Source organism: Syngnathoides biaculeatus, chromosome 15, assembly GCF_019802595.1.
Source record: "Syngnathoides biaculeatus isolate LvHL_M chromosome 15, ASM1980259v1, whole genome shotgun sequence".
Lineage (NCBI taxonomy): Eukaryota > Metazoa > Chordata > Actinopteri > Syngnathiformes > Syngnathidae > Syngnathoides > Syngnathoides biaculeatus.
Genome location: NC_084654.1, coordinates 25940048 through 25964273, shown reverse-complemented (window position 1 = coordinate 25964273; position 24226 = coordinate 25940048). Strand labels below are relative to the sequence as shown.

Sequence of the window (24226 nt, the reverse complement as noted above, 5' to 3'; positions counted from 1 at the left end):
CAAAAAGCTGTTATGACATCACAGCATAAGACCATGTGACACTATTAATCAGGTAGGTGCTTCTGACCTCTGAGACTCTATACTCTTGACAGAATCATATGTCGATAACGTCACAGTATAAAATGCACAATGCCACGGAATGAGATGTAATTGGCCCCTTCGGTTTGGCAGAAAAATACGATTGGCTGTTCCCTTCCAAGCACACACCCACAACGCAAGCAAGCAATTACGGAGCCAGCGTGTGACTATTGATCCCACTAATTAAGGAATGTGACAGCAAGAGGTGGATCGTTCAGAAGGCGGAAAGATCCTCAAGGGTCTGGTTGAGTTTGGTGTTGAGATCCACGTTGGCCGTCTTGGCGGCCAACAGCAACTCTGCAAACACGCAAACATCGGTCAGCTTCGGTCCCTCACGTGCGATCGGCTTCATCGACCGGCGCGCCGCACCTTCCAGCTCGTCGACGGTTCTCTCCAGCTTGGCCACCGTGCGCTCGGCAGACTCCGCCCTGTTCTCTGCCTGAACAGGAAGTGGAGCAGTGTTAAGACCGATGTACTTTTTTGTCAGTCTTCGTCCTCCAAAGCATGCAGGGCGGTCGACTGATTGGGACCTCTGCTTCGACAGCTCTCGGGTCCCGGATTCACATCCAGCCTTGCTGTGTGTAGTTTCTTCCCCTCCTCGTGCATGCATCCTGACTATTTTCACGACTTGTTAATTTATGTATGGCGAGTAGCTTGAAAACTATTGACCTGACTACATTATAACTGCGTCATTGATCAGATCAGCGAATGATAACGTTACAGCCGATACAAATCCGAGTGGCCCGATCGGCATTGGCTGATCTCAAGTAGAGCGTAGCGCCACCTCTTGCGAGGTCACCCATTACAAAAGTCTTGCTGTGGTGCAATCTTGTGGCATCAAAAGGAATGACATCAATTCATCTTAACCTAATTAGGGTAGCACTTGTGTTTTAAGTCTATCCCAACTGATTTGGAACAACATTGTAGGCGGCGTGTAATGGTGATGTTACAACCACATCGCCGTAGCTCAGAGCAGGACTCGCGCGTGTACCTCTATGGTAAGCGAGCGCGTCTCACCTCCATCAGTTTACTCCTTAGGCTGCTGATCTCTAACTCGCTACGTTCCTCCTGCACACAGAACTAGGACACAAAACAGAATGCTGACACGCCGAGCAGACCCACACCTCCACGCCTACTTCTCACCTCTCACCTTCTCGGCCTGAGACTCCAAACTCTTCGAACTGGCCATCAGACTCTTCAGCTCGTCATCCAGCGAGCGAGCTTTGCTGCAGATCCAAGTTCATCAGGTCACAATAACGCCAGGGAAAAACGAGATTTGTCAAAGCGGGGGCAAGAGGCGGAGGTGGCAAAGCATCTCAGGGTCATAGGTCAACAGGAGAGCAGACGGAAAGTCCCGTGACCCCCACGACCTGCGCTCTTTGCCAATTGCCCCAAACTCCTCAGCTTCAAGTGTTAGCTAGCTACGTGGCAGTGTGTGAATAGACAGGAAGTAGATGGTGTGTAAGTGTGCATGCGTGCAACCTCTCAGCTAACTCCGCTCGGGCTTCGGCACGCTCCAGTTCCTCCTCCCCCATCACCAGTTTACGAGCCACCTGTCAATCAAACATCAACTCATGGGATCGCCAACAAAACATTTGTTTGTCTAACGTGCAAATATGAATTTTAAACAAGAAAACAAACAAGCTTCAAACCAAAAGGAATGTATTGATGCCACACAAGAGCAGCAGTCATCAGTAGCCACTAGATGGCGTTGGATCCACCCTGGGACACTGAAGGGTGCTGCTGCTAATTGACATTCAGTGTAGTCATCATGGAGTACAAATAGAAATGTTGCATTACTATATTATGATTTGCTTTACTTCACCTGCTTGTGATGGTGATGTTTTAGCTTAAAACAGCTTTAGCGATCACATAGCATGCTAAAATTTGAAGCGAGCATGGAGTCAAACCTCTTTCCCAATGTGGAAAAACAGCATAAAAATGTACGAATCAGCAAAATGATGAAATCATGCAAAATCTGAAACAAAGCTGGAAAATCAAGTACTGTAAAAATTTGACACAGCGGACTTTTTTTTTTTTTTTTTTTTTAAACACAGAAAACTGTTCCGCAGCAGAAACCATCAACAAGCTGGCGCGACTCAATACCGTTTGAATTTTTCCTAACTATCCCCAGAGTTGTGCTATCTGATTTGCAGCAAATAACGCTGAGGGAAACATTTTTTGTTGAATTACAGTGACGAAAATAAGTATTTGAACACCCTGTTATATTGCAAGTTCTCCTACGTAGAAATCATGGAGGGGTATGAAATTTTCATTATAGGTGCAGAGAATCTATCAAGAAAAATCCTGAAATCACAATGTATGATTTTTTTTTTAACCATTTATTTGTGTTATACAGCTGCAAATGAGTATTTGAACACCTACCTATTAGCTAGATTTCTGACCCTCAAAGACCTGTTAGTCCGCCTTTAAAAGTCCACCTCCATTCCATGTATGATCCTGAATCAGATGCACCTGTGTGAGGTTGTTAGCTGCATAAAGAAAAGACACCTGTCCATCCCATACAATCAAGTAAGACTCAAACTTGTAACATGGCCAAGAACAAAGAGCTTTTCCAAAGACGCCAGAGACAAAATTGTTGAGTTAAAAAAAACTCCACACGGCTGGAAAAGCCGACAGAGCCAAGCAGTTTGGTGAAAAAAAATAAAAGGTCCACTGTTGGCGCAATCATAAGAAAATGGAAGAAGCGAAACATCAATCGGAGTGGAGCCCCGTGCAAGATATCACCTTATGGGGTCTCAATGATCCTGAGAAAGGTGAGGAATCAGCCCAGGACTACACGACAGGACTTGGTCAATGACCTGAAAAGAGCTGGGACCACCGTTTCCAAGGTGACTGTCGCTAAGACACTAAAGCGTCCTGGTTTGAAATCATGCATGGCACGGAAGGTTCCCCTGCTTAAACCAGCACACGTCTTAAGTTTGCCAATGTTACATAGGAGTCATGGGAGAACGTTTTGTGGTCAGATGAGACCAAAATGGAACTTTTTTGGTCATAATTCCACTAACCGTGTTTGGAGAAAGATGAAGGATGAGTTCCATCCCATGAACACCATCCCTGCTGTGAAGCATGAGGGTGGTAGCATTCACGCTTTGGGGCTGTTTTTCCTGCACTGTATTAAGGAGAGGATGACCGCGGCCACGTATTGTGAGATTTTGGGGAACAACCTCTTTCCCCTCAGTCAGAGCATTGAAGATGGGTCGTGGCCCGAAGCACACAGTCAGGAAAACCAAGGACTGGCTCCGTAAGAAGCGTATAGAAGCATTCTGGCGTGGCCGAGCCAGTCTCCAGACCTAATCACAATGGAAAATCTTTGGAGGGAGCTGAAACTCTGTGTTTCTCAGGGACACAGCCCAGAAACCAGTCTAATCTAGAGAAGATCTGTGTGGAGGAGTGGGCCAAAATCCCTCCAGCAGCGTGTGCAAACCTGGTGAACAACTACAGGAAATGTTTGACCTCTGTAATTGCAAACAAAGGCTACTGTACCAAATATTAACATTGGTTTTCCCAGGAGTTCAAATAATTATTTGCAGCTGCATCACACAAATAAATCCTTCAAAAAAGCATACATTGTGATTTCTGGATTTTTCTTTTTACATTCTCTGACATGCACCTATGACGACAATTTCAGACCTCTCTGTGATTTCCAAGTGGGAGAACTTGCAATATAGGAGGGTGTTCAAATACTTGTTTCTTCACTGTATGTCTGAGAGGTGTATTGTCTCCTGATTGTTTTTTCATTTTTATGTCTCACACACACAAAGTTTTCAAATCATCTAACCAATTGAAATATCCTTCAGACAAGCCGAGCAAATATAAAATGCAGTTTCCAAAAGTCAATTCAACTTTCCGGCACAAAAAAAAAAAAAATCCAATCATTTCAGTCCTTCTGTGAAAAGCTATTTGCGGCCCATAAAATCACAGTCATTGTGACAAACCCTAATTTGGGAAAAGTGGGTTCAAATTCACAAGCCACTCCTAAACCAGATTAACGCCATAATTGTTGAATCAATAAATCACATAGAATCTCTCAGAGATTAAGTAGGATACAAAATCTCAAGAACCATTGCATCGTGGCACAATCCAAATAAATAAAAAAAAAAAAAAAAATATATCTCAACTTGACTACTGTAAAGCTTTGACTGAACCCCCCCCCCCCCCAAAACAGGTGCCGCACATTCAGAATGCTGGCGCTCGGGTTCCGACCAGACTACAGAGGTCCCCAGTCAGCTTTAGGGTTAGGCTTTGGCATTCTCCTACTGGTTATACATCCCTGAATACATGAAAGAACTGCTAACGTATATGAAGTGGCTCGAAGATCCAACTCAGGTCAAACAGTGGAGCACAAAGTCCAAAGCAATCACAGTGAAGCAGCTTTTTAGCTGCTGTGTGGCAACACAAATTATTTAAAAAAAAAAAATTGGCAAGAGAAGTCAATTTAGGCCTAAGTGGCAATGTTTTTAAGTCCCGACAAACAAAATCAAAGTTCAACATCATTTTTCCAATAATTTTCAAACGATCTTTCTTGCATTGATTTTTTTTTTTTTTACCGTTTATAAATGGTTTCAATCATGTAAAGCACTTTGACTTACCTTGTGAATGACGTGTTACATTATTAATTCATACATTGAATAAATATATAAATAAAGCCACGGACATAACTGAACGCTGGATTTCCTCCTTTGTGATGGTTTTACTGCAGCTGTTGCTCCTTCTGCCTTAACTTTTGTCTTAAGCAAGAGACACGGATGCTCAATTGGGTTGAGATCTGGCGATTGACTCGGCCAATGAAGAAATTCTCCACTTCTTTGCCTTGAAAAAAACTGCCGCGTTGCTTTTGCAGTACGTTTTGGATGAGTGTCCAATCAACTAAACGGCTAAACGTGAGCAGAAAGTATATCCCCATTGACAACAACATTCATCGGGCTGCTTTTTGTCACATCAATCAACAAGTGACCCGGTGCCACGCCCATGCCATCAAACTGGCTCCGCCATGATTGACAGGAGATGTGGCCTGCTTTGGATCATGAGCTGTTCCAATTCTTCTTCTCCTCATCATCATCATCATTATTCTGGGACAGGTTAGCCTTAGTCTAAACTGTCCAAAGAACCCTGTTCTAGAACTGGGCTGGCTTCTTCAGGTGGCTTTTCTCAAGTAGTCTTGCGACGATTGAAGCCGATTCATGGTTTGCACCTTGTGGTGAAAGCTTTGTATTTACTCTCATCAAGTCTTCTCTTTGTGCTAGACTTAGATGCCAACACACCTACTTCCTGGAGAGTGTTCTTCACTTGTGCGGACGGACGTTGTGAAAAACAGCCTTCAAACACGCCAGAATGAGCACGCCGACTAACTCGGCAGGTTAAGGCTTTTGACGCGGGTAGTTTGGATTTAGCAGCGTGGCTAGACAGACTGGCCAATATTCAGTGGCGAGCTTGTGAGAACACTGAACATCCCACACTACCATTGCTTTCCAAGTCACAATTGTATGTTGCTACCTCATTGATATTGAATATTTTGTCACGCAACAGAATGTGTTTATTGTGACAGCTGTGAAATTGTGTTTTTGGGGTGGGTGTTTGTGTGCACGAGCGCGTGCCTACTTCCTCATATTTGCGGTCGGCCTCCTCAGCGACGATTTGAGCTTGCTTGAGCTCAGCTGTCAGAAGCTCCATCTTCTCCTCATCCTTCATCGCCCGAGTTTCAATCACACGAATCCCTCTGGAGACGTAACCGTCATCGTCATCATCATCATCATCATCATCATCATCACCCACGTGCTGACCTCTCGCTCTCATCGGCCACCTTCTCCAACTTGTCGAGCTTCCCGATGGCAGAGGTGAGCTGCTCGTGGGTCTGGTCCAGGCTGTCTTCAGTCATCTGAAGACGGCGACTGAGCGACGCTACTTCCGCCTCTGCCTGCGCGTCACATGACATCCAATCAGATCATGTGACGTCACACGTGTGACACGTCGCGTGTGCGTGCATTTACCTCATCACGAGACCTCTTCTCCTCCTGCAGTTGCCTTTGCAGCGTTTCTGCTCGCTCTTCGGCTTCTTCAGCTTGCCTTTGAAGATACTGAATCTTCTTCTTGACGGCCTCAATGCTGCTCACGCCAGTCATCTTCTTCTATTTATTATTATTCTAGAGAAGCAGCAGCAACAGCAACTTTTAGAGTCAACCTTTTTTTTTTTTTTTTTTTGTATATTTGAGTGGTAGGGGTGGTTAGGGTTTGGTTAGATTTGAAGTTTATAAGTGCTTGTATTCATTTTAGGAGTGCTTCAGTATCCCAAAAGCGGGAGTCAGTTAGCTATTCAGGAGCACCTCGCCTTCCCAACTATCACATGTACATGACACTAACTTGTTCAATTATAATTAAATAAGAGCACAGCGGTACTGTCTATTGCTAGTAAGAAGAACGTCAAATAGCTCCTATGTCCAAACCTGTCAACTTTTGCAAAACCGAGGACTGGTAATCATAGTGTGTAGGTACTGTGGTAAATTTGACACATAGCCTGGTTTCGGCCTTGCACTTACACCACATCACTCAAAGGCAGCGTGTTTCTGTGCAAATAGAACGCTGGGATTCAGACCAGAGTTGGGAAGAATTTTAAGGAAATCGGTGGGGGGATTTTTGTTTTTTTTTTGTCGGGGGGGGGGGGGTAATAGGGTTTTGTTCCTAAAAACCCTTTACAACCAAGTAATGTATGGTCATACACTTAAACTTCTGGGTTGCTTGAAAATGACCTAGTTCAAAATGTGGTCTTCCCAATTTTAAACGTGCTTGGATTCAATTTTGGGGGTGATTCAGCTCAAAAGTGGACTTGAAGCACGGGGGGGGCAAGCATCTTGGTGAACGTCAGAGAGTAAGAAACCTGACAGGAAGTGAAAGATTTTCTCAAAACGAATAATAAACGACAGAAAGTTTGTTGAAGGGACAATGGAAAACATTCCCAGCGAAACCAAAGTGTAGCTGAGCAGGTTCGGGCGGGTCCAGACGTGAAGCGGTTTCTGACGTCAGCACCCGAACGTGTTACGGCTCGTTCCCGTTCTTCATATTCCAATCATTTGCAATTTCAACCCAACTTTGAGACGCGCGCACTCGCAAACTCGCAGCGTTTGTGAACTAAGTAAGGGGCCTTGGCCGTCTGTTAGCTCGCTGCCGACAGCCAAAGAGGGCCCGTACGCCCTCATCGTTACGTTAGCATCAAACAGGTGTAAGCGCGTCGATGTCGATGTGACTCAACTTGGTTCTTACCTGGACGTTCCCAGCTAACAGGCTAACTAGCCAACAGCAGCTAGCAGGCGGAATGCGAGAACGAAAAGTGAATGCAAAACAACAACTCGACTTCTTTTCCACAATGTGTACAAGTCGCTCCCGTGTCAGCGCTGGTTCTGGTCGCGGTGTTACTTCTGGTCCCGCTTGGCTCGGCTTCCGTATTCGACCAACTCCCAACTTGGGTCAGTCCGCCTTCTTCCGCGTTTTTGCGAGCAGGAAATGACGCAATGAACGCCCTCGCCAAGTTTTCCGTCAATTTAAAAAAAAAAAAAAAAAAAGTCCTTTTCAAATCTTGCCATGGCCTAATGTAGTCCTTTAATTACATAGTTTGCATTTCTTAAACAGTTTACAAAGTATTCATGCCGATGAAAAGTCACTTTTAATGGAACATGCAGCAGTAATGACCAGCTTAGTAGATTTATAAAGACTTTACAGCACAATTCGTGAACACGTTTCTTCTTCGAAAATTATGGACAAACAACAAAAGTTCTCCTGAGAACAACAACAACAAAAAATGGACAGGAATAGATGAAGAGCAGCCAGGTCCCGTGAGCGAAGGGGGACAAAGTTATTACTTTGCAAGTCACGCAAGTCTTTGCCCTTGAGTCCGGAGTCTAGTCCGAGTCGAGACAAGCAGGCCCAGAGTCAAGTCGCAAGTCCTACACTTTGCGTTTCTAGTCCTTTAACCCCAAAAATAAAAAATAAATATTCATATGTATATCATATACTGCTGTTATATATTTAAGATATTTGGAAATCCATATTTATCAAAAGAAATGTGATAAAGAAGTGCATTGAAATTTTACGAGAAAACTCGGGGGCTTATCAAAATTATTCAGTCCTCACAGCCATTTGTCAAAGGGGGGGCTTAAATTTTTTGGCCCCTTCAAAGTCCATCGATTGTACATTTTCAGTTATTCTATGATGGACTTACTTTATTTCGTAAATGACTTAAAGAATAGACTTGTCATAAATAGGAATTTGCATTCAGTAGCGCTGCAATTAGGAATTGAGTATTTTTACTGAAAATTCATTCCAAATAATAAGTATTAAATATAATTTTGGTAGGTTAAAGAACAATTACAATATACACAAGCAAAAAAAGACACTTGGCGTAATCATCGATAAGCAATTAGTTTCCTCTTTTAATTCAAGATTTAATTTTAAATTTAATTTAAATTCAATTTTAAAACAGCATTTCTCTTAAATTATGCATATGGCAGGAAACTGCATTTTCTTGTGTGTAACCTGTACATCTACCAAGGAAATTTCAAACAGATTTCAGTTTCAACTTGGGATTTCAAAAACATAAAGCATTCATTTGAAACTGACTTTCTGAGTAATATTTGCCATCAAGTTTGCTATCTTATTTCAAAGGTACAATTTTATCCAAATGTGATGTCTCAATCAGAACAGGAGGGGGCACAACATAAAAATGTCAAAAAGAGGCTAAGAATGGAGTTTCGTGACGAATAGATGCTCGCTGTCTGCTAAAGGATTGATAAATAACGTGAAGTTTTAAAAAAAGAAAGAGATACAAGACATCGAACAATACACTGAGAAAACCAGAGCGTAATGAACAGGAAGTTGGGACAGCACCCGGCCGGCCCGCCGTGTCATTACAAAGCTAGCAGCTAATGCTAAGAAAAGCAAGCATATGTGACGTCAAGTCGCACGATTTTTTGTTGTTCCAATAATGAACGTCCTGTTACGTTAGTTGTCGTAATTTCTGTGAATGCTAACACCAGTTCTTGGAACGTTTGTATTATTTAGCTTTCACATTGATTGTTAATTTATTTTGTACTGTTTTGGTTTTTTTTTTTTTTTTTTGCGAAACCATTACTTTATTATAGGTAGTGTCTAAAATATGACCTCTTGGTTGATTCCTATACCAGAGCATGCCCAACAAGGCGTTAACTATTAAAACATAATTGAGAACTAACTACAAATTAGCAATAAGGGGGTGGGACACTTTTACCTAGTACAGTATGTAACCTCTCAGACCTTCGGCATTACGTTGTCACCTACCACAATTTCTTGTTGTAAAACAATAAGTTGCACATATAGCTATATGAAGTGTACACCTCAAAGTGTTGGTTTCTCAGTGCTTTGGTCAATGTAGCGATTTCTTTCTTCAAGTCGACGGGTTCAAGTCCAAGCGAACACACGCACACAAGTCATTGCTGTCCAAGTTGAATTTTTTTTTTACATCTTGTCGAGTATGAAGTCATCAAATTCCTGACTTGAGTCCAAATCATGTGAACCGAATCCGCAACTCTGCGTGTGACACACAGGAAGTGTCTCCAAATGTTTCCTGCCATCCATTTTGAAGAAGTCGACGATTAACTAACTTGCTAACAGTTTCCCTCTTTGTTATGATCAGTCGTTAAAAGGTGGATGGAAGGTTTTTTTACTAGCACCCAACCATTTTCCAAGCCGCTTATCCTCACAAGGGTCGCAAGAATGCTGGAGCCTTTCCAAGGTAACAAATAAATAGTCATAAAGATGTTGGGTAAAGGCATTGTGGGTAGTGTACTCAAGTCTCTTAGTTGCCTTTACAAACACATATGAACAGTAGGTAAATAGGCAACGCTAAAGCTAGTGGGGGCAAATTGTCAGCGTTCCATCTTTATAGATGACACATGAACCAAAATACCAAGGATGCCTTCACATTGCGCTGCATACACTTATACACAAAACCACCCAATCATAAGTCAGTTTCTTTTCCTTGGGTTGTTTATACAATCCTTGAAAGGAGTCCATCATTGGTAAGAGTACTTTTTTTTTTTTTTTTTTTTTTTTTTTTATACTGTGCTGGAACATTAGCACATGGTTTGATGTTGAACCCCCAACAATAAATGTCTTGTAAATCGTTTGGGAAATGAGGAAGGTATGATTTATTTTCAAAGTGAATGCAATGCTTTGAACGGGAACATTGCCCCCACCAACGTGGCCGTCATGTACGCACGTTGCTTCGCCGGGTGGTTTGAAGGCGCTGCCGTATTGCGCCTTCTATTCATATCTGTGTTTATACATATCACAAGCTCCACCCATTCCTATGCGCTTCCTGTTTCAAGTTCGACAGCAATATTTGGAAAAAGTCCTTTCGGAGCAGGAAATGACATAATTTACGCACCAATTCCCTTGTGTTAACCAGTGACGTGACGAGGAAACATTAACTGGGATCAGTTCCACACTCGCTCTCCTCTGGGATGTCCTGCAGGTCTGAAAGGTCAGAGATCACGTTAGCCATCAACTTCATGTGTTGGTGGCCACCTGACTACTAACACCAAGAGGACCAATAAATGAAGAAATATATAAATGTTTTTTTAAACAACTACGTATGCTTAGATGAGCAGGATAAATATTATACCGTAGAGTGAATGAGCGATTTTGTGACACGATATATTCTGTAGCTCCTATTTCTATGCTTCGTCGTTTCAAAACGTCGAGCGTAGCACAAGGCTAGGCATTGGTTAAATCTGCGTGTCACGCTTTACAGACGCCATGTTGTCTCTGTTCTCGGCATTTTCTGGCCTTAGTTTCAAACAGTTTTTGGTAGGCAATTTTTGGCAAAACGGTTGGTTGTGCGGCTGTAGGCCCATCACTCACCTCAGACAAGAGGATGCCTGTCCCGGTAATCATCAATTATTAATGAGACAAAATCTAGCATCATTACTTGAAAGAGCGGCTTAAGGAATTTATTTTGTGTCAAAAATGTCGAGGGGGCAACACACCACCGGGCCCTATGAGGCCCTGGTCAAAAAACAAACAAAAACAAGGAATGTTGTCTTGTTAAAGCCTATTTCTTTTAGAGTTCACAATGTTCACCCTGAATATCATTTCAAATGAACAAATATAAATACTGTGAGGTTTCTATGGAAAATATCTCTTTATATAGGGTTCATGTGACTACAACCTAAACTGGTCCATTTTGGAACTAATCAATAACGTTGCACTGCCTCATGACGCTTGTTGACAAATGAGAACTCTCGATGTAAGGCGTGCAAATACTCTATGCGTACTTTGTAGTGTGTACAATAAGTGTAACCCTACTGTATGTAGTGGCTACTGACCTCTGGGGCTGTCAGAACGAGGAGAAATCTTCACCACTTGTTGGTCTTCCTCCTCGTTGGCTTCCTGAACACCGTCTAATTGGTCGAGAGGGTCGTGAGTGGCCAGTGGAGCGAGGGGGTGGAGCTCAAGCTCTCGACTGCCCCGCCTCCTCCGGACCTGTTCGCAGACGTTAATAGCCACTTGATTAGGAACACGTGCACGCGGGACAAAGTTGGAACCTACTCAAGTGGCCCGGCAAGGAAACGACGAGCTTTCTCTGACACAACGTTTGTTTCTTGAAGACAAAGACAACCAGAGAAACATCTGACCAATTTTTGTGTGACGTGCGAAAGGTGAGCAGGAAAAACGGACCACATGAGAGTTGACTGTTTGTCGGGTGACCTGCCCAAACAGAAGGAAAAGCTTGCAGGCAATGACGACCACGCAACGCATACTTTACATTTGATCGACGCGACGTCATCAAGGCCACGAGTGCCACGGACAAGACCGCGAACAGGCCGGAGGGGGCCCGCGGCACATACTTTGACCAGTTGTGGTATTTGCTATTTTCTACTACATGGAAAAGTCTGTTTTGTTGTGAAAGCCCACTTTTGTCCGTCGCAACTCTGTTGCGTGAGCTCTTTGGTGTTTCGGAATGATAAATTGACGAAAAGTAGCGGCAGAAGTGCGGCGGACTTTGGAGATAAGGCGGCCGTTACCGATTCTCCCTTGTTGACGTCACTCCGGTCTCCGTTGCTCCTCCTCCTGCCGACCGGCTCTGGTTCCTGTCTGCCAAGCTCCTCCTCTCTGCCGCGCAGTCGCGTCACTTCCTCCTGCAGAAGCTCCACCTGCCGCCTCAGGAGCGCCGCCTCAGGAGCGCCGCCGTCGTCCAAACCCGTGTCCCGGGACACCGAGCGGCTGAGGCGGGGCCAGGAGGCGGGCCCCGAGGGGGCGCCGGTCCTGACGAACAGTTCCACCGCCGTGTCCTGACGAATGACGGCGGCCTGGGGGCAGAGTCAAAGAGTTAGAGGAAAGGAGCCTCGGTGAACCCAGGAAACATGAAGACGGTAACGGCGACCCCTGACCTGAAGAGCGTGAAGCTGCGCGCTCGCACTGACCAGACACGTACGCACTTCCTATATAGAAACGGTCAGGTTCGGTCAGCACGGACGTCGACCCGGGAGCACGACGGGTCGCTTACCTCCTTCAAGGTGGCGCTCGCCTCCTGCAGCTGGTTCCCATTTGTGTCCTGCATCGGAAACCAGGGGAAGAGGACAAAGACGTTTTGGCTTTCGAAAGTTTGCAATTTGTCATGCCCAATACTCTCGACACGTATGATTTCATCACTAGCGGTAAAAATACTTGTTTTAAAAAACTTGAATACAAATTTGGCCATTTTTTTAATCCTACTTTGGTTTTATACGGTAAATGTCTCCTTAAAAAGTTAATGAGGATTTTGAAATGGAAATTTCAGCCATTTCCAGCAAAGGCAACCCTTCTTGACACAGCAAATTGTGGTGCAATACACTTCTTTTTAGAATGGCATTTTCTGATTAAGCCTGCAATTCCCTTTTTGTCTTGTCAATCTGGGCTGCGTCTGTGTACAGTGAGAAATGATTTTAGCAAACGGCTGTAAGCGAAAAGTGAAAGGGGGGTGTGAATACTTTGTCGGCGTGTCAATTCACCTTTGAAGAGTTGAGCTCTAAAGAAGCGTTGATCGTCCTGGGTTCGCCATCTGTAAAGCAAACCCAAGAAGGTTAGGACGATGAAGGCGGCGCGTTTTCAAAGCGCTGACGACGACGACGACGGCCCCTCACTGCTCAGCTCCTGATTGCAGTTGGCGACGGACGCTTTGGTGATGTTGCATCCCGCCAGCAAATGGCTCAGTTTATCCACTGAAGAGCAACCGCGATATTGTGAGTCATCCTCCCCCTTTTGACCCGGTCCGCAACGCAAGACCCTCAGCCTCACCTTCACAGATGGCGCCAGCGAGCAGCGGCTCAGCAGGCGGCGCCTGAGCGTGAGCGCCGTCCGCCCGGAACAGCTTCCTGTTGTCAGAGGGTCTTGAGGGCCCGCCGCCGCCGCCTTCCGGAGCGCCATCTCCCGCGCCGCTTCTTCCCGTCGCCTGCGCCAGCTCCGAAAACAAAGTCACGCGCTCCTGCAGGAGCTCCAACACCTCGCGATCCTTCTGCAAGATGTCCGCTGACCAAGACCGGCGCAAGAAAGAACGACAATTTGACGACGATGACGACGCCAATGAGCTACATCAAGAGGCTTGGCCGCTACCTTTAATACGTCGCAATAAAGCTTTGTCTTCTGTTTCGATCAAAGGGAATTCTTTTCTGGAGGGGCAACTGTGCACGCACACACACACCAACAAGACGTTAGTAGTGCACAGAAACCCTTGTAGTACTTGCAACAAGTACAACACGAATGTGATGTCACTTTTGTCTGTACATTGTGTCTTTGTGCAGTCGCCCCTTCCCTTATCCATGTAGGTGTGACGAGTTTTTAAGTCGTACAATTCTCATTTGATAGTAGAATCCCTTTGCAGGTGGTTAGCATTGATACAATCCCCCCCCCCCACCCCCAAATATACACATACTCCGAAATCCCAAATCTTTTTATGTTGCCCATGAAAGCAAATCATTCAACGATTGTTACTCAACTCTGTACCAAAACTTCAAAGTGTCCAATAGAATAAACAACAAAGTTGCGACGTTACAATTTAGTGTTGCTCTTTTTTTTTTTTTCAACATCTTCTTCTTTTCCTTTCGGCTTGTCCCATTAGGGATCGCCACAGTGTGTCATCTTCTTTGATCAAAGCCCATCTCGTGCATCTTCTTCTCTAACACCCACACCAGCACCCATCATTTGAATAATACTTGAACAAAGTCTCATCCTTAGTGGTTCCAAAAGTGGTTCTCTCCCAATTTGTTTGGTATCCGAAATAGGCAATTTAACATCGACATGGTCATCACGTCCCACTGCGGGAAATTCAAACTAAAATGCGGCTCACGACAAAAAGGCGTTTGACACCCCAGGATCTACGACCTGCTTTTGCCCCAACGGACACCCACCATTGCGCAAACTGTCTAACCGGAGCTAACAACAGCCAACTACGTGTTTTGTGTCTTGCAAAGCCACACGCATTCAAAGTCAAAGGTAAATAATACAGTATAAAACAGTAATAAAATAAATACTTGGTTGCAACTGTGTAGCACTCCAGCACATCTGCAAAGTAACCCCCACGATAAACAAAGGACTACTGTATACTGTGCATGTGGTAATGGAGTAGTACATGGTGCATGGGATCGGGGTGGCGGTGTGGCGCATTTCCGGAGCGAGGTCTGCTCTTTCAAATTGATCCAAGTATCGGTAGTAGTGTAGTAGAAGGTGTACCTGAGCGAGGCCTGTTGTATCGTGTTCATCCAAGTGCGCCGGGCATCTTTGGAGGATGCGTGCAGCTCATACATTTCCGGGGGGGTGGAGTCGCTAATCAGATACATTCCTCGCTCCTGATTGGCTATATCTCTGACGATCAGGTTGGTCAGAGAGACCACCGGAGATTTGTCCTGTCACACACACACACACACACACACACACACACACACACACACACGCACACACAAGCGCTGTAAGTGCAGCAGGCAGGCGAGCAATCGCTTCAGGTCATCCAACAAGAACTTACGAAGGACGCAAAGGTGAACTTCTGGTCTTTCTCCTGAAGAAAAACCAAGATGTCCGACATCAACAGGACGTGAACGTCTGGAAGTACAAAACAGATGGGTCGCCTGACTTTGTTAGCTGCGCCCACCGCACGCTCCGGACCGGTCTTCGGTCTCCTACCTTTCATCCTGGAGTTTTGGACCTTCCAAAGGAGCATCCCTTCATGGAGGAGCTTCCTTCGCAGAAGTTCTCCCCCTCGGAACACGCCGCCGCCGCGAACCTCGGCTTGAGCACGGGGGTCCAGTCGGGCTTGGACCTCCTGCAGCCTCCTGGTCCGGTCCAGCTCCAGAACCTCTCGGTCCACTGAGCTTATCAGCTCCTTAAGGAGGCTCAATGCTCGGCTGAGGGCTCGCGCCTCATCCTCGTTGCCTGAGGAGAGGTCACTTGGTCGTAAGTGTTTGCCCTCCTCGGTGGTACTGACGAGCAACCCGCTTTGGTGTCAAAGAAGTCTCAAAGGGGCTGTGTGGAGTTTGCTTGTTCTAGCTGCGCCTGCGTGGGTTTTCTCGAGTTTCCTCCCACGTCCCAAAAACATGCACGTTAGGTTAATTGAAAAGTGTCAATTGCCCGTAGGTGTAACCACCAGTGCAAATGGCTGTTTGCTTCTATGTGACCTGCTATTGGCTGGTGACCAATTCAGGGTGTAAACGCCCGAACATAGCTGTGATGGCATACCCGTGACCCTATGGAGGATAACTTCAACAGAAAATGGAGGGAGGTACGACGGACGGACGGACAGACAGAATCTCTCCATGTTCTTCAGGTGCCCTCAGGTGTTCCCCCTTTCCCACATTTCTCCATGCACGGTTGTCACTTCTTTCCGGCATGTTAAAAACTTTTCACATGCTTACATGGGTGGCAGAAGCGAAGTCACAACAACTAATCAGAGCCTTCCAATGTCATTAAACCAAGCCATTGAAAAAAAAACAGCTTGCATTTTGCCATGATTTGAATTTTATTTTGACCGCTATAGTTTGAATTCGCAAAGTGTCCGTTACGTGGGGTAAAATGGAATGGTGGCCATAATTTCCTGCACTCGACCCCGAGGACAGCATAACACTTGCTTCTCTCGTCCGACACAGTATTGCCGCATGGTGGAATCTGATGAGTTCAGGCGTGCACCTGAGCCATTTGACAACAAAGACAGATCTCTGACCTCTGACTTTATACCTCAGATTGAGAGCGTACCTGGACATGCGCTGAGGGATGACATTGTCAGAAACTATTGTTGAGCAATCCTTTTGGGATTTTGAACAATCCATTTTCAAGAATGATCCAATCCCTTATCCAAAAGACATTAAGAGTACCTGGTTTCAATCCAGATGAGCCAAAGTCAGTCCCGTTTCTGCCAGCCGAATGTACCCGGCGGCCTGCTTTTAACGTTGTTGGTCACATTTGCTTTCATTCGGGCAAAAGAGAACGGTTCCAGTTCAAGACTTAACAAACACTGAGGTGTGTAAGACGGAGTTCTAACGGTTATTGAAGACTCTAAATTGAGTGGGAGTGCGAATGAATGGTCGCTTGTCTAAATGTGCCCGGCGATCACTTTGGGGTAGGCCCTGCCTCTCGCCCAACGCCTGCTGAGATAGTCTGCGGCAAACAAGTGAACGTAAGCGCCGTCCCAAATGGACGTACCTTTGGTGTTGTCGAGAATCCTCTGGACGAGAACGGGATATTTGGTGATCCTCTGCGTGACCAACAGGATGCACTCCTGGACGCCATGACGGCGAAGCAGAGGACCGCGGCAGGCGCGCTGAGCAGGATGGGAAAGGAAACCACAGAACACCAATCAACAGTGGAGCAGGGAAAAGACCGGACCTCTCTTTACCTTCACAGAGTGCACACGCTCACTTCTTACACTAACGCCTAAAGCTTGTGTGTCCGCAAAGATTGAATGCCTTGTCTTGTGTATTCAAGACGTACCAGTCTGAATGAAAAAAGCTTCTGTAGATGGATATTTTGGAGTTTGAACGGGTGGGTCGGTGGGTGTGGGTGTCGCCTGGGTGACCTGACCTTCACCAGTCTGGAGACAAAACTGACCGCTCTCCATGTCCAAAGAGACAAACTTGGAGAGTGAGGAAGCCTTCAGATTCAAGGTGAAACGAGAGTCCAATCGCCTCCACTCCAACTTTGGCAATGACCAAGACACGGACGGATGACTGGAAATGGACAAACTACAGACCAGACCGGACCTGACTGTGCAAGAACAACATTGATCAATAAAGACTGGGCGCAAACCCCCAGCTGAGTCAATGTTAGCTCCGGGCTCTGTTTGAGTCTAGCTTCAGGTCCTCAACCATGTCGAGAACTTTGGGCTTGGTAAATATGCCACTTTATCATCATATGTACAATGCCAGCAAAATGTCTTCTTTGCATTGATGTGTTGTCTGAGGAGCAAGGCTGAGTACTCCAGATCTTTTGTTGGTAGGTAGGTCTTGCTTTAGTGCTCGCTTGTGGTCCCAGGTTAAGCTTTAGATTCAGATTCAGCTGTACATTCTCACTCACTCTGATGAAGTGCTGCAGTCTTCTGTCACGAGTTAAAACATCTTTGTAGAGTTTCACAGCTTTTGGGTGACGACTGCAAAATTCCGAGTAAACCTTCTTCATGTCGTCGGCAGACTGACCAGAGAACTGCACACACAAGCACATGCGGACGCTTTCAACTCATTTCCTTGTCACTTTTCCCGCCCAGGAAATCCCCAAACTTCACTCAGTGTGAGATCGTCACCTGCGCGAGCAGCAGCTCTCCGATATTTGGGACGATGAAATTGGCGTTGCTGCCCTCGGCGGTGCCCTGCTTCCTGCGGGCCACAAGCTGAGCTAGGAAGGGGGTGTGGAGCTCCAACAGCTGGTCCAGACACGGGAAAATAGTGTGAACCACTCCGGCCTCCAGCATCACCTCCTCCAGCATGCCGCGCCTGTACACGCCCTCCATGATCCGCAGGGTCCGGACGTGGTGAAATTCGGTCTGGATTAACTCTGCACGCGCGCACGGAGCAAATGGAGGTCAGTGGCCGTTGTCATGACAACAAGGACACCGCCAGAACGTCATTTTGATCTGTCGCTGCAGCGACGGGGCGTCGTTGAGTTGCGTACCGTAGATGACGTCCTGCTGTTTAATGAGGTCTTTGTGCAGCGTCTGCAGGAATTTGGGCTCCACGACCAGACTCCAACTGTCAGCCTGGAGGCTGCGGCCCTCCGCCTGCAGCTCGTCGAGCAGGGGGCTCCACCACCAGTCTCCTAGGAAACGCAAGCCCTCGCATTCTAATCTTTGAAGCGGATGAGAAGCGGTAGCAGCCAACGCAAACACGCACCGTCGTCAGTGAGCGACTCCATGGACAAAGTCCTGCTCCGAAAGTTCAGCGACTCGGTGGACTGAGACAGAATTCTCCTGAGCCCGACTGCGTCCTCGCTCACCCTGGACGGACGCGGGGAGGGTTCTCGTAACAGTAAGCCACAACGGCGAGCGTACCGAGGAGCGACCGGCTCGCACGTCACACTCACCCGGCGATGTTGTTGGTGGAGACGCTCTTCGCCAGCGAGAGGCCCGAGCGGACCCGTCGGGAACCCAGCAGAGACTGGCGGAGGCTGTCCGACGGGTAGATGGCCGAACTGGGACGCTCCTTCATCATCGGGGCTGGGGAACGGCGTGACAAACTCTTGACCGTGCACGGAAAGTACACCAGCAGCACACGTCTTGGTGCGGCAGGAAAAGGGAAAAGGAAAACGACTCACTTTTTGTGCGCAGAGCAACGTTCTGAAGGGCCGAACTGTTCCTCGCCATCGCCAGCTTCTGCTGCTGTAAACAAAGACCGACAGGCAGTCATTCGTGACCACAAGGTGCAAGAGGCAGTTTAACGTTCACGAGAGTGCTGTTTGAATCATGGCTAACTTGAACAAAAAGATATAGAGTATACTACAAAATACAATTTGCAAATTAAAGGGAAGGGGGAAAAAAAAAAAGTTGTTCTCTTCCTCTAGAAAATAAGCAACAGGCGGGGGCCTTAATGCGCGTGGCAGCGTGGCGGCGCAGCTGTAGAGTGTTGGCCTTACAATCCCGAGGACCGGGATTCTAATCCCAGGCCCGCGTGTGTTCTTCCCGTGCTTGCGTGGCTTTTTCTCCGGGCACCCCAGTTTCCTCTCACATCCCCTGAACATGCATTAATTGGACAATCTCAATTGCTCCGTGGTGTAATTGAACCGAATCATACCAAAATCGTGATTCATTCATTGGACCTTGTCTGAAATGCCAAATGGTTACACCAGGTTGCGCTGTTTCCATCAGATGTCGGGTCCAGTGATACACTGAGATGACTTTGGCTGTTCCGTTTCTACTCTGCATTAATTGGAGAATCTAAATTTCCCCTAGCTGTGATTGTGAGCGCCGCATATTTGTCTCCACGCGCCCTGCGATTGGCTAGCAACAAGTTGAGGGCGTAACCCGCCTCCTGCCCGATGACAGCTGGGATAAGCTCCAGCGGTCCTGTGACCCTTGTGAGGATAAGCAGCTCAGAAAAAGGATGGATATTTAGAAAACGTCTTTGAGGACACCCAAGGTTACTGTAGAAAGAAAGCTCCGCACCTCACCGGAGTTCAGCACGACGACTACCATAGTTTTTTTTTCCAGCCTTTCATCTATTACGTCTCAACGAGGAGGTCGATGGCCCTACGCCGAGGCTCACTCTGGATTTTTTTGTTTTGTTGCTGCGTAACCCTGCGGCTAAATCGCCTAATGATGTCTGGGACTCATCGATGGATCTGGTACCTTCTGCTTCATCTTGGCACAGCTCGCCAAACTGTCGCGGCAGCGGTTGTGAATGGTCACGTTGCAGCCTGACACATGGACAGAAAAGGAAAGCGTGAATGGCTGCGATCGGCTGCGTGCGTTCGTGCTCGTTACCTGGGCAGCTGAGGGCCTCCTTGGCGGTGATGCTTCTGTTGCATGACGAGCACAAAGTGGTGGACGAGACGGTGAGGGACGTAAACAGGTGACCTTTGTTGGAGCGGGCCTCCTTCTCTCGCTCCTTCACTCGCTCCTTCTCTTTGTTCTAAACGCCCGCACAAGACAACCTCAGCAAATGGGACAGCTTTATTTCACGTCACGTTTCACGTAAACCAGCCGATTTGCCGCTTTTGGTCAAACCTTTGCAATCGGACGTGACGAACGCAGAACATCGATAAAAAGAGGGTCGTGTCATTGAAAGGTTTCTCATCTCCTAACCCATCAAACACTTCAGAATCAGCTGACCCAATCCTGAAGACGCGCATGTGTGTCATGAGATTCCCGTCACACTGCCCGACCGCCAGTGCGAGACAACCCCCGCACGGACGCTGGCGTGATGGCGGCGGCAGCAAACTTTCTAACTTTGCCCCCCGGACCGGTTGCCACGTGCGGACGGAACTGAACCACGCAACTGAATACGAAGACCGAGCCGGGAAAAAGCGGTGTGTGTGGATCTACCGGTCAAATGTTTTTGAAGAGAAGAAAGACTTTTTGCAGCTCTTTAAAATGGGATTGCGGGAAGTTGAATAGCTCCCTTTCTTCTGAAATGAAAGCATACGTAAACTATATAAGTATTCAGGTTACAAAAGAAATCCACCAAGAAAAACAGATGTCAACCTTTGCCTCATTAAAGTAGCCACCTTGGGCATTTAGAACAGCAGAACACATATTCAAAACCATTTTCTTTCAAATGAAAACCAAATATTCGGAAGAAAGCTCTTCCCAAGGCGGCACGGCGGATCAGCTGGAAAGCGTTGGCCTCACCGTTCTTGAGGACCCGGGTTCAATCCCAGCCCTCCGTGTGCGGAGTTTGCATGTTCTCCCCCGTCCCTGCGTGGCTTTTCTCCGAGCACTCCCAAAACACACACGGAAACTGGAGCAGGGGGTAGCCGAAGCACTTGGGATATCACCGTCTTGCTCAAGGACACCACAGCCATGAGTCCTGAGGATGGTCCAGTTGGGGTCTTGAACCGAGGTCCCCCACCGTCACAGGCAACGATCTTAACTATTGGGCCACGGCTGCCTCGGCGAGCGCCCCGGTTCTCAAGAAACCCAATATTGACAGTCTTAGTGACTATAGACCAGCTGCACTCGTTCCAATTGTAAAGATTTTGCTTGTGAAACTCCTTCCGACTGCTCTCCTCTCCAATGTCAATTTGCTCACAGACGAGACAGACCCGCCTGGAACACAGCAGTGAATCCTGAATCCAGAGAATCCTTTTCTCAAATACGCTTCTGCATTCAACACAACCCTATCAAACAGACTTGCAAACAAACTGACCTTACCTTGTCTAACCCTATTTGTTCGGGTTCGGGTTAAGCAGAGGCGTGTCAATCAAGACAGCGTCCCCGAACTCGACTTTCTCACAGGAAGGCGTGATGAATTGGGTTCTTCAAAATATTCAAAACCCACTCAGTGTCTGGAGTAGAGGTCAGCAGTGACCCCGTGCCCACCCCGTTGACGTTGCACAGCTATCACGCCCCTCCGATACGCCCGACGTCGGACCAGAATTTCCTCAGAACTGTCTGAAAGCCGCTCCCACGCTCGGGTTTTTGCCTCGGCGACAACCAAAGCCGTTTCCTGCCCGGTCTGCCGGCACCCGTCGACTTCCTCCGGAATTCCCTCGGCCGAAAAACTTCGAGAGCGGAGGACTCCGCGGGATGTTTCCAAAAGACCCCGAATGCGCCGTGAGGCTCTGCCGGCATCGAATGTAGCTCGAGTTAGCGTACACATTTTAATTACCCGCATCAAGTTGCCATGACTTGGGTTTGACATGGCGCTAACGTCAATAATAACAATAAACACAGTACAGGTGACACCCACAGGCATCATTTGTGTTTCATCAACTGTGAGCAAACATTTAGAATCCATCCTATTGAATAAATGGCCTCTTTTAACCACCGTTAATATGAAACAATAAGAATGGTGCGTTTGCAAGTCTTTGATGCATCGTCGTCAACAATTTGGAGTTAGACATTTTTGCAGGGTATTAAAAAAAAAACATTCACAAGTCAGGACTTCCTGATTGGACGCACGCGCACACCCCTCCCCCCGCCCGTTTCCTCTGCAGGACAAAGCGGCCACGCTGCGAGTAACGGACGCGCGCGCAAACCGCAAATGAAGCGCAAACGCCACGCGTGCGGCGACAAACATAACGCACAAGCACGCGCACGCTCATAAGCGTACCGGCAGGAAAAAAAAAAAAGATCGGCGCTTGTTTTTCGAGGCAAACGGGGAAGACAGAACAAAACGGCTAAACGGGGAAGACACAACAAAACGGCTATTTCCGCCAAGTTGCTTGTCTTCACACGCACGCACACTAACTCAAAGCCAAGCAATCGAGCGACCAATCTCTCGGTAACGGATCAATAAGAAGAAGCGATACAAATAAGCGCAGTCGCCAGTCCACACGAGGGATTCCGCTCCAAAAACTTAATGATAATAATAATAATAATAATCCTAAGAAAAGACGGAAGAGGGGGGGGGGGAGCGGAACCGAATAGAAGAGGCTCAAAGTGACATCGACGCTTTGAGACGCATCTTTGGACGGCTGCTGGCCAGTAATCGATCATCAATAATCGGGACGGACAAGGAGGCTTTCTTTCTTTCTTTCTTTCTTTCTTTTTCCCCCCTTTCGTCCTTCCTTTCTTGTTGTTCCGGGCTCACCTTTCCGTTCAGTTCTTTCATCTTGTCTTTGTTCCTTCCTTCCAGCAGCCGGGACATCCCGCTCAATGGTCCACGTGGACCAAGCAATTTACTAATCGATCGATCCCCGATCGCCGATCGATCTCCGGCGGATCCGCCAAAGGTTTTTGGCCGAGTGCGGCGTAAAGGCGGGGGTGGGGCTTGAGCGCGAATGACAGGCGACCGTCCAATGGGAGCTCATCCCGCTGGCTGTGCCTTCGACCAATCCCGGTACCGGAACGGGCCCTGGCCCCGCCTACTCGTTTCCGGAGGCCTTCGCTTTGGACACCGGGACGTGGCGGAGGGGGGAAGTCGGGTCGCGTGGGCGGAGTCCGTTGCGCTCATGTCCCACGTGACGCTCGACAGCCAACCCCCGCCCGGGCGGAGGTCACGCGGATGGCTCCACATTCCTCTGATGACGTGGAACCGGCAGTCCCAGCCCCGCCCAGTCGGTGTACGCCGGTCTGGTGAGAGGAGAAAAAAAAAACACACACAAAAAAAAAAAAAAACGTTGACGTCATTATACCGGCGTATTTTATCTCGACACACGACTTGAAAAAAAAAAAAAATCCATTTTCCCAGCCGCTTATCCTCACAAGGGTCGCGGGGAGTGCCAGAGCCTATCCCAGCTGTCAACGGGCAGTAGGCAGGGCACACCCTTAACTGGTCGCCAGCCAATCGCGGGCCATGTGCAGGTAGGCAAAAGTCAGGGGGCAATTTCGAGTCTGCGATGAATGCGAGGAAATTGGAGTGCCCGGGGAAAAGCCACGCGGGGGAGACGACGTGCTAAAACATAGGCAAGGGCCGGGATTTGAATCCCGGTCCTTTGAACTGCGAGACAAATGCTCCACAGCTACTCCACCGTGCCATCCCACAGTGGCAAATTGACAATCTGTTAATCCCTTCCAAATTTTAAAATAGCATTTGTAGAAATTAATTTGAACACATACTTTTACGAAAAACTGATTGAAGATTAGGCGGGCACAGTGGAGCCGCTGTAAAGCGTTGGCCTCGCACTTCTAAGGACCCGGGTCCAATCCCGGCTCCGCCTGTGGGCCGTTTGCATGTCGTGGGTTTTGTGGCCTGCGTGGGTTTTGTCCCACATCCCCAAAAACACGCAACATGAAATTGGACCCCCGAAGTCTAAATTGTTCCGTCGGTGTCGGTGTGATTGTGAGTGCGGCTGTGTGCCCTGCGATTGGCCTGTTGACAGCTGGGATGGGCTCCAGCGCTCCCTCGACGCTTGTGAGGATAAGTGGCTAAGAAAATGGATGAATAAAATAATTGAAGACTAAATTGTCCGTAGGTGTAAATGTGAGTGCGAATGGTTGTTTTCTGTGTCTTGCGATTGGCTGGCAATCGGTTCAAAGTGTGCCTCG

General features: G+C 47.3%; 2 protein-coding genes across 3 annotated transcripts; both read right to left on the bottom strand.

Annotated features, from left to right (window-relative positions):
* Positions 1–73: 73 nt before the first annotated feature.
* Positions 74–10583, bottom strand: LOC133513675 (tropomyosin alpha-4 chain-like). 2 transcript variants are annotated; one of them, XM_061844644.1, is made up of 9 exons: positions 10514–10583; positions 6090–6242; positions 5883–6016; positions 5701–5818; positions 1561–1631; positions 1229–1304; positions 1096–1158; positions 448–517; positions 74–375 (listed from the first exon to the last, which is right to left on the bottom strand). In XM_061844644.1, exons 2-9 carry the CDS (start codon positions 6219–6221, stop codon positions 293–295), a joined length of 747 nt encoding a protein of 248 aa, XP_061700628.1. In that variant the 5' UTR covers positions 6222–6242; positions 10514–10583; the 3' UTR covers positions 74–292. The 2 variants fall into 2 exon arrangements, with proteins under 2 accessions (XP_061700628.1, XP_061700627.1); XM_061844643.1 differs by lacking the exon at positions 10514–10583 and adding an exon at positions 7357–7601.
* Positions 7670–23317, bottom strand: LOC133513673 (rho guanine nucleotide exchange factor 2-like). Its single transcript, XM_061844639.1, has 22 exons — positions 22830–23317; positions 20060–20207; positions 19925–19992; positions 18895–18958; positions 18664–18796; positions 18474–18577; positions 18256–18399; positions 17888–18138; positions 17665–17790; positions 16795–16912; positions 15283–15531; positions 15125–15201; positions 14836–15008; positions 13720–13787; positions 13405–13635; positions 13251–13328; positions 13119–13168; positions 12635–12682; positions 12519–12569; positions 12153–12437; positions 11454–11610; positions 7670–10602 (listed from the first exon to the last, which is right to left on the bottom strand). The coding sequence occupies exons 1-22, from the start codon at positions 22884–22886 to the stop codon at positions 10553–10555; spliced, it is 2730 nt and encodes a 909-aa protein (XP_061700623.1). The 5' UTR covers positions 22887–23317; the 3' UTR covers positions 7670–10552.
* Positions 23318–24226: the final 909 nt, after the last annotated feature.